Genomic DNA, 10,558 nt, shown 5'->3' with positions numbered 1-10,558 from the left:
GAGAGAGTTAGAGGAAGGAGAGTTAGAGGAGGGAGAGAGTTAGAAGAAGATAGAGTTAGAGAGGAGGTTGGGAAAGTTAGGACTCGGTCATGTTCCTTGCTTGCTGGCGGAAGCGCGCTCCCGCTCAGCACTGAGCCCCTACAGCCGCAATTAGAGCAGCTTCAGTAGGGGCTCACCTGCGCTTCCGCGCGCTTGCGGAACCGCAGGTCTTAGGGGAATTTAAAATTCCCCCGCTTGCCGGCGCAACAAGCCGGTCACGTGAGCGGTTCGCCCAATGAGGGCGAACCAGCTCCGTGACGTCACTGGCCCGCCCCCGGTCAGTGACGCGCCCGCCCCGCCCCCTGACAACGCGTGCGGTAAGCAACCGCAAGGCCAGGGAAAGCACCCGCTTTCCCTGCGCCTCAGCGCGCCAGCAGGGAGCATGGCCGAGGCCTTAGAGAGGAGGGGGAGAGTTAGGAGGAGAATTAGAGAGGGGGGTGAGATATAGAGGAAGGAGAGTTAGAGGAGGGAGAGAGTTAGAGAGGAGGAGAGTTAGAGAGAGAGGGGGAAGAGAGTGACAGAGGGGGGCTTTAAAAAATGTTTGCAGGGGGGCCCAAAAATATAAGTGACATCATGAAAGTGCAACATGCTGACTTTAGGTTCTACTTTTGTTTAACCGTTCCTAGCTTCCTTGAAAAAGGAATAGTTCCATTTTATGTTAGGGTCCAGCTGCCTTTAAAAAAGAACAGTGCTGTTTTAATACCCTTTGAAAAAGGGTTGCTATACTCGGTACTTCTGTATAACGCAGCAGAATGAATGCGTTATCGACACAGCCATAAATAAGTAAACATTTAACAGGGATGAACTCAAAGGTTAAAATTGTACAGGTGACAGTATTAGCTTTACTCAGTCTCGTAGGCGCGAGGGACCAGCTGACATCAAGAAACTTTTTATACCTGGGAGGAGGGCGACGGCGTTTGGGGGATATTGGAGGTTAACATCGGAACCAGCTGGGGAAATGGGGAGCACTTTGGCCCTATACGTTCTGCTCCTGATTCTGGTGGGGTGTGCGGCACAAGGACCAGGTAAATGGGAAGTAGGAGCAGTTGGGGGGGATCTGGGACAATGACTGTGAAGTGGGAGAGAGAGAATGAGTGAGAGAGAGAGAGAGAGAGAGAGAATGAGTGAGAGAGAGAATGAGTGAGAGGGAGAGAGAATGAGTGAGAGGGAGAGAGAATGAGTGAGAGAGAGAGAGAATGAGTGAGAGAGAGAGAGAATGAGTGAGTGAGTGAGAGAATGAGTGAGTGAGTGAGTGAGTGAGTGAGAGAGAGAGAGAGAGAGAGAGAGAGAGAGAGAGAGAGAGAGAGAGAGAGATTGTGATGGCAAAGAATTCCCATCTTGTTGGCTTCCACCGCCCGCCAAAGCAAGACGCCATTTTTGTCAAAAATACACAGTGAGGTCCACATGTACATAATATAATACACATATACACCTCTTTCGCTCCATGATAGGGACATGAGTGGGTTCAGGCAGTGACGTGAGTGGGTTCAGGCAGTGACGTGAGTGGGTGGTTGGGTGAGCAGCCAGTGACGTGAGTGGGTGGGCAGGCAGTGACGTGGGTGGGCAGCCAGGCAGTGACGTGGGTGGTGAGCGGGCAGTGATGTGAGTTCAGTGACGTGGGTGGGGGGCAGTGACGTGGGTGGACGGGCAGTGACGTGGGTGGACGGGCAGTGACGTGGGTGGGCGGGCAGTGACGTGGGTGGGCGGGCAGTGACGTGGGTGGGCAGTGACGTGGGCGGGCGGGCGGGCAGTAACGTGGGCGGGCAGGCAGTGACGGGGGCGGGCAGGCAGTGACGCGGGCGGGCAGGCAGTGACGCGGGCGGGCAGGCAGTGACGCGGGCAGGCAGACAGTGACGTGGGTGGGTTGTTTGGGCAGTGACGTTGGTGGGCAGTGACGGGGGTGGGCGAGCGGGCAGGCTGTGACGCGGGCAGGCAGTGACTGGGGTGGGTGGGTGTTTGGGCGGGCAGGAAGGCAGTGACTAGGGTGGGTGGTTGGGTGGGCGGGCTTTCAGGCTGTGCCTTTTGGCAGTGACGTGGGTGGGCGGGCATGCAGTGACGTGGGCTTGGGCGGGCAGGCAGTGACGTGGGTGGGTGGGTGAGGCAGTGACGTGGGTTAGGCAGTGACATTTAGGCAGTGACGTGAGTGGGCGGGCATGCAGTGACGTGGGCTTGGGCGGGCAGGCAGTGACGTACGTGGGTGGGTGGGTGAGGCAGTTACGTGGGTTAGGCAGTGACGTTTAGGCAGTGACGTGAGTGGGTTCAGGCAGTGACGTGAGTGGGTGGGTGAGTGGTTGGGTGAGCAGGCAGTGACGTGAGTGGGTGGGCAGGCAGTGACGTGGGTGGGCGGCCGGGCAGTGATGTGGGTGGGCGAGCGGGCAGTGACGTGAGTTCAGTGACGTGGGTGGGCGGGCGGGCAGTGACGTGGGTGGGCGGGCGGGCAGTGACGTGGGTGGGCGGACGCGTAGTGACGTGGGTTAGTGGGCGGGCAGTGACGTGGGTGGGCTGGTTTGTGACGTGGGTGGGTGGGCGGGCAGTGATGTGGGTGGGGGGGCAGTGACGTGGGCGGGCAGTGACGTTTCAGGCAGTGACGTGGGCGGGCGAGCAGGCAGTGGGCGGGCAGGTAGTGACGCGGGTGGGCAGGCAGTGACGTCAGGCAGTGACAGGGGCGGGCGGCAGGCAGTGACTGGGGTGGGTGGGTGACCAGGCAGTGACTGGGGAGGGTAGGCAGGCAGTGACTAGGGTGGGTTGATGGGCAGGCAGGGACTGGGGTGTGAGGCAGTGACTTTCAGGCAGTGACTTTCAGGCAGTGACTGGGGTGGGTGGGCAGGCAGTGACTGGGGGTCAGGCAGTGACTGGGGTGGCTGGGAGGTCAGGCAGTGACTGGTGTGGGTGGGCAGGCAGTGACGGGTTCAGGCAGTGACTGGGGGGGAGCACGGGGGGGGTTCACGGGACAGGGGGGTCACGGGAGAGGCGCGGGAGAGGGGGGGGCCGCAGGATAGAGGGGGGGGCCACGGGAGAGGGGGCAGGGGCGCGGGAGGGAGCCAGCATGACAATGTCCCCCTTGCGGCCTGATCCCGAGGAGGCATACCCCCCAGCTCCCTGCGGATCCTCACCCCGCACCCGTCCGCGCTCCTCCACGGGCTGCCCCCGGGTCTCTCCTCCCTCCTGGGCTCCCCCCGGGTCTCCGGCAGCTCCCGGGCTGACACAGAGGAGCGCGGCCCCACCTTCCCGCCGCCGCCTCCCTCCTCCTCCGGGTACCGGCTGCACTCCACATCCACCTTGGCGGTGTCCGGCCCCTCCGGCGAGGCAGAGTGGTACGCGCGGTGTGCGGGAGCGAGAGGGGTGAGGTGGTCTGAGGTGAGGGGGTGAGGTGGCATTGGTTGAGGTGAAGGGAAGGGGAGGGGTGGGTACGCGGTGAACGGGAGGGGTGGTGGTAGGGTACAGAGGAGTATGTGCGGGAGCAAGATGGCGTTCGTCGTCGAATGGAGTGAGAGCAGGCGGTGAGGCGGCAAAATGGTGACTGTTGGGAGAGTGTGCCAGTGGGGTAGGTGTGGTGAGTGAAGGCCGCAGGCCAATGAGAAGTGTGCGGGGGCGGGCGGGCCGAGGGAGCAATCAGATTGGCCCGAGGCGGAGTGACGGACCGACGGACCAATCTGATTGCCCAGAAGCACAGCCAACATACGTTTTCAAAAAAATATATATATACAGCAGATATTACCGGATCTTCATCCGGAAAGAAGAGACAGCACACAGTATATATATATTGTCATTTCAACTTGGCTGTGTGCTGTCTCTTCTTTCCGGATGAAGATCCGGTAATATCTGCTGTTTCAATATCGCATATGGGATAAGCATCAGTGTTTCATTGTTTACAGAGTGCCTGCTTCCTTGTTTCATTTCAGATATATATAGATAAATATATATATTTTTTTAACTCATTTGCTGCCATTAGACTCCTTTAGTTATTGTCTTGAGATGTGCAAAATGTGGGCTTGAAATGTAGGCTTTTTTTTTGTAGAAAATATACTGTACATATGTCTCTGCTAGATACTGTTTAGTAAATGCTGAATTTATGGGATTCTTTTGCAAGACCCTGAGTACTTTACACGTCCATGTATATCCACGTGAATGTTAAGATAAAGCAGTAACTAGAAAAAAGAGTGGTGTGTTTAGCGCTAAAAATAAAAGGTGAATACAAAATGCAATGCAAATATTAACAACAACGTGGTGAATAATATTGATAATAATAAAATATAGCAAGGCTGCCAGGAAAAACTAACCCGAACACAGTTAGTGATAAACAAAGAAAACAATACAGACCGGCGCCTTAAAGTCCAAATGGGAGATATAAAAGTTCAATGGATGGTTTGGAATATCCAATAGATGTTGATCTGGTCCAGTGGACAGCAGGTTCCTCAGCAGCACAAATGATATGACATGCAGGGGAGACAAGAGGACAAGATCATAGTGTAACACAGTATGGTTATGACAATAAACACATAAACATAGACATACAGACACACATAACACTAAACAGTAGGCTGACTAATACAATGATGATTTAATGAACACGATAAAATACAGCTGGCTGCTGACGAGCAGGTCTAGGATCCAGTGTGTAAAAACCGGAATCCTACTTACAGCAGGTCCCTAGGATAAGCGCAGGTGAGTATAGTATAAGTTGTCCGGCGACAGGTGTTGGTGGACGCGTGCCACGTGTAGATGCCTGCAGGAGCTTCCTTGGATAGCTGCCGATGATGGCGACGCTTCCTTCTGCTACACGTGACGTCCTCCGTTGGCGCCCGGAAATGCGTCACAGCGGGCGGGACAACACACCAGATCTCACTGCCGATACCAGCTCCTATGCACTGCGACTCCAGGGACTGCTTCAAGGGTCTGCTCCTCTACCAATACAGCTGATGAATAACTCTCAATGGCCCAACGCGTTTCGTGCGCATGCGCACTTCTTCAGGGATAATGAGCACAGTCCATGATGACTTTAAATACAGACAGGGCACACTTCATTGGTTAAATTAAATGTCACTCACAATTGATTGGTGCTAACCATGGTTGGATGCAATACCTGTCAATCATGTCCTGTGTACAAGGCAGCCTTGACATACAAATGGAACAAACATGTATACAAATACAACAAACATATATACATAAAAACACATACAGTTAAACAGTTGTTACTGATCATGCCTGATACATCTTATTGATCAGACTATAACAGATATTGTAATTCATACACTCAGTGAGATTAATAATATATTCTTTTTCCATACTGATTTGACCTCATTTGCACGCTATTGGCTTTTGTAATTGCAGCAGCTATTAATTGCTGAAAACCCATTTGATAAAAGATCTATGTTAAAAATAAAAATGTATTAAAATATATATATATTAGAACTTTATAATTTATTAAATATATCTTAAAATTCATTAAAAAGATCGTTTAAAAGAATCATTTTAGAAAAACGCCTAGATCAAAATCAATGTTGAGACCGTTAGGTGAGAGTGTCTTTAATTCGTAGATCCAGTAGGCTTCACGCCTACTGATCTGTTTCAATAGATTACCTCCTCTCCAATTATTTTGTACGGTTTCAATGGCTTGACATTTTAGACCCATCGGATTCCTATTATGGTAAATATTAAAATGATGTGACACACTGTGTGTATTTAGACCCCTTTTTATATTATAGATGTGTTCATACACTCTTCTTTTGTAACATCTTCCAGTTCTACCCACATATTGCAGGCCACACGGGCACTGCAATAGATAGATTACAAATGAGGAATCACAGTTTATTGATGTTTTGATAGTGTATGTTTTATCTGTAACATTGGATTGGAAGGTGTCAGTGGTACTGCTAAATGAACAAGCCATACATTTAGTACATTTAAAAAAGCCCCTTCTTTTGCTGCTTGATTTTGGTTCTGAATTGTCCAATGGACAACTAGGTGCTAAGCGCATTTTAATGTTTGGTGCCTTTGTAAAAATAATTTTTGGTTTTTCCGGGAGACATTTAGATAGAGTAATATCACACAAGAGCATGGGCCAATGTTTGTTAAAAATCTGACGAATTTTTGGCGCCATCTCATTATACTGGGTTATAAAAGAGACTCCATTATTTTGGTTCAATGCATTTTTGTTTTTATCTTTATATTCCAATAGTGTGTCCCTCTCAATTTTCTCCACCTGAAGGGATGCTGCCTCACGGAATTTATCTTTAAGCTCACGTGTATATCCACGTGAATGTTAAGATAAAGCAGTGGTACTTGCGTGATGGAGAAAGTGCCCATCTAACATGATTTTTTTTTATATCGTGATGTGCAGGGGGAGAGGGAGAGGGGGGTATCTCACAAATCAAAAAATGGTAATAAGAAAAAATGTAGGTTGCATACGTCCGGGGAACATACAGAGAGGCAAAAAAGGGCAGGCACTCCTAACTCTAACAAAGTTATATTTATTAGCTCATACATGTCACTTTATTGATTTAGGAGTGCCTGCCCTTTTTTGTGTATGTATGTATGCAAGTACAGCTCAACCCCCTTATAACGCTGGGCTTGGGGTCCAAAGAATCACATCGCGCTATAAGTGGATCGCGTTAGAAATAATGTACAATTGTATGCATTGCACAATAAAGTATTTAAGACGCCATAATCTTGTTGTAAAGTATTCGTAAATACGAAAATTGGGAGCCACGCGGGCATCGTGTTATTAGCGGATTCGCGTTATAACGGAGTTGAGCTGTATGTATGTATGTATGTACTGTATGTATATACACACACAAGCTTGTTGAACACAGTAACATCAGACAAAGGGGAGCATCCAGATTCAATCAAACCCCTCCAAAGTTTCAACTCACCATGTTAACAAACTAACGTTAAAAAAAAAGAGATTTAAACACGTTTAAAAATGTAAACATGTCACTGCCGAACAGCGTTGAAACTAGGGAATGTGTTCGTTTATTTACAAAACCACTACTTTTGATCTGTCAGAGGCGAGGATTCACTAAAATACCATGCACAGTATCACACCCTGATCCTCCGGCGTTAACGGCAACGCAAGACATTGTTTTGGCCCAGTGAATTTTGTCCAGAGAGCGAGTGTGAGAAAGCGCTAGAGAGAGTGTGAGAGAGAGAGCGCTAGAGAGTGCAAGAGAGTGCACCAGAGAGAGTGCGAGAGAGCGCGAGAGAGAGATTACGCCAGAGAGCAAGTTAGTGAGAATTATTGTCAAATAATTTGGTGCAGAATTCATGCCAGTGTAATGTTGTTGTAGAGATGAGTTTGCATTGATAGTTATGAATATGAACGATTGCATACAGTGAATACTCCCGTTTTTTTGCTGCATCAAATTGCGTTGCGTTCAGGTGAGATTTTGCCCGAGGAAACATTTTAATTAATCATGTCAAAAGCAAGGAATCTGCGCTGGAGCTGCCCTTTAAAATCAGCTGAAATGATGCCCTTGCAGCTGTGCGCGCTGGGGCAACTCCCTAAAACGCTCCTAAAGTTGAGAACTCCCAAAGGGGATCTCAGAAGACAGAGAGAAGAAAATGCACACACACAGCGCACCACGAATCAATATTAAAATTGTTATATATTTTTAATATCTGGTCAAATTACAATTACAAAAACAACAGCAATAAAAATCAATATAAATGAAAACACAATGTAACAATTACAGGAGGGCCCCGCTCATACGGCGAGTTCCGTTCCAGGCCGCTGCCATAAAGCGGGGCCCTACTGTACTGTATCGTACCTTTCAAAACAGAGACGCAGAGCTGTAACCCGACTGTTTCGCTGACAAATGGCAACTGACAAGGAGTTGCGCAGGCGCTAAAACTGTTGCTTAGTGACAGCCGGATACTCAGCTGCTGTGCACGTCATGCCTAATATCGCGGGAAAAACGTAACAAGCGCCGAACCTAATGAATATGGGTATACATTGGGAAACACCGTATGAGCGGAACGCTGTAAAGCGGGGCCCTACTATGTATAAGATACCAGAGCACTCCCACACAGGGATACTAAACTAGCACTTGCTTCTATGAAGCCTACACCATGAATCAAATTAATCACAAAAAAATTTAAAAAAAAGATTCATACTAGAAGTTCAACATACTAGAGGTTCAATGTCACAATGAGGGGGACAGGTACTGACCACAAGTGACAGCGGGTAGCCGTGGTTGGCGCTGATGATACGTCCGGACTGCACCAGCACTCGGTAGAACTTCCCTCCGCTTGCTTCCTGGTCCCTCTGTCCCAGCCAATGGGTGAGCGCGTTGAGCAGCCTCTCGTGACCTCTACGCGTTTCGCAACAGCGTGCTTCGTCAGGAGGTCACGTTAGAGGTCGCTCACGCGCAATATAAGGCAACAGGGAGAAGGAGTGGCTGAGTGAGTAAAGACACTGACTGACACTGAGATTGCTGCAGGGGAGCCTGGTTCAATTCCTGGTGTCGGCTCCTTGTGACCTTGGGCAACTCACTTTATCTCCCTGTGCCTCAGGCACCAAAAACACAGATTGTAAGCTGCACGGTGCAGGGACCTGTGCCTGCAAAATGTCTCTGTAAAGCGCCGGGTAAAACTAGCAGCGCTATAAAAGAACATGCTATTATTATTATTATTATTATTAACAGTAACCAATTAAATCAGACCATAGATATCGGCACTGATACAAGGAAAACTAATGCTTGAAAAAGGTAAGCTGTGCAAGAACACTGGGAATAAATTATTTCCAACACTGATGGACAGTCAACATGCTATTGTTGACAAATAGTGATAAATAATAATAAAACAGTCGGAATAAATAATTTCCAACATCAATAAATAATATACTATTATAGACCTACTGTGATAAATAGTGATAAACAATCTCCCTAAACCTAACTGGTGAACATAATATATTTACGCCATTACATATAGTCCTACACCTAAATATAATAACGCGATCAATATTAATAAACTAATAACATTGATAAATGCATTAAATCAGTGAATTAGTGAAACCAATAAAGTCACATAAACCATGCTGCGACTGAATTAAACAAAGCCTCAATACAAATATATAAAAACATAAAGAATATTGACAGAACATCACCAGCATACATGACAATAAAGATTCAAATCAGGCTGAGAAAATCAGAAGAGACAGGAGAGTTTTAAATTTTGCCGCTTGGGGGAGCGGAGGAACGGTCACGTGACCGCTCCCATCCAATGGGGCTGCAGCCTTTTTTTTCCCTACTGTGTCGGTGTTCTGAGATAGCAGAGCCACCAGACCAGCACAGCACAGAGCCAGCACAGAGGTGTGTGTGTGTGTGTGTGTGTGTGTGTGTGTGTGTGTGTGTGTGTGTGTGTGTGTGTGTGTGTGTGTGTGTGTGTGTGTGTGTGTGTGTGTGTGTGTGTGTGTGTCTCTGTGTGTGTGTATATGTGTGTGTGTCTGTGTGTGTGTGTCTCTGTATGTGTGTGTGTGTGTGTCTGTGTGTGTGTGTATATGTGTGTGTGTCTGTGTGTGTGTGTCTCTGTATGTATGTGTGTGTGTGTCTGTGTGTCTGTGTGTCTGTGTCTGTGTCTGTGTGTCTGTGTGTCTGTGTGTGTGTATATGTGTGTGTGTCTGTGTCGGGGGGGCGGGGGGGGGAGCGCGAGTCACGGGGATTCTCTCTCTCTCTCTCTCACACACACATATATATACACACATATATATATATATATACAGTATATATATATATATATATATATATATATATATATATATATATATACATATATACACACACACACACACACACACACACACACACACACACACACACACACACACATTTATATATATATATTACACTAGCTGAGAGACCCGGCGTTGCCCGGGATGTAAATGCGTAATAGGTAGTATTATTTATAAATCGTGGAACAATAGGTGAGTATTTGTTGTAAAGGTTTGGGGGGGGGAGAAAGGGGAGCGGGGGGGGGGAGAAAGGGGAGCGGGGGGGGGGAGAAAGGGGAGCGGGGGGGGGGGGAGAAAGGGGAGTGGGGGGGGGAGAAAGGGGAGCGGGGGGGAGAAAGGGGAGCGGGGGGGAGAAAGGGGAGCGGGGGGGGGAGAAAGGGGAGCGGGGGGGAGAAAGGGGAGCGGGGGGGGAGAAAGGGGAGCGGGTTGAAGCAGGGTGTCACCGGAGCTGAACCCCATTCATTTCAGATCCGGAGACTCTCTTCTTCCGAAGATGCAGACCTCTATAGGGGCTGCGAAGCCGCTTCACGAGCAGGGATCATGTTATGACGCGTTTTAAAGCTCCTGCACCCAGCGGACCAATAGGAAGCTGTGGCGTCATCAGGTTTAGCTTCCTATTGGCCCACGTGACGAGGGAGCGTTAAACTTTGCTGAGATACTGGCACCCCTTTTGGAAGAAAGTATCTCGGGATGCAGGTGGTCCCCAGGGCTGAAATTAATGGGGGTCAGCTCCGGAAACCCCCAGCTTCAATCCTATGGTAAAAACTAGTAAAAGAAAGCATGAATTGCTCC

The 10,558-nt window shown here is 48.7% G+C and overlaps 1 protein-coding gene across 7 annotated transcripts in view; it reads left to right on the top strand.

Annotated features, from left to right (window-relative positions):
* The first annotated feature begins 871 nt into the window (after positions 1-871).
* The window catches only part of CDHR5 (cadherin related family member 5), a 78,202-nt gene continuing 68,515 nt past the window's right edge, over positions 872-10,558 (top strand). For 6 of the 7 annotated variants that reach the window (XM_075566809.1, XM_075566806.1, XM_075566808.1 and 3 more), the window contains exon 1: positions 872-1,064. In XM_075566809.1, the coding sequence (XP_075422924.1) occupies positions 998-1,064 (67 nt within the window). In that variant the 5' untranslated portion in view covers positions 872-997. The remainder of the gene's footprint in view (positions 1,065-10,558) is intronic. The other variant, XM_075566802.1, reaches the window with a different exon arrangement.

Source organism: Ascaphus truei, chromosome 12 (assembly GCF_040206685.1).
Source record: "Ascaphus truei isolate aAscTru1 chromosome 12, aAscTru1.hap1, whole genome shotgun sequence".
NCBI classification, from domain to species: Eukaryota; Metazoa; Chordata; class Amphibia; order Anura; family Ascaphidae; genus Ascaphus; species Ascaphus truei.
The sequence above is the reverse complement of the archived record's forward strand: the minus strand, read 5'-3'. Positions and strand labels throughout refer to the sequence as shown.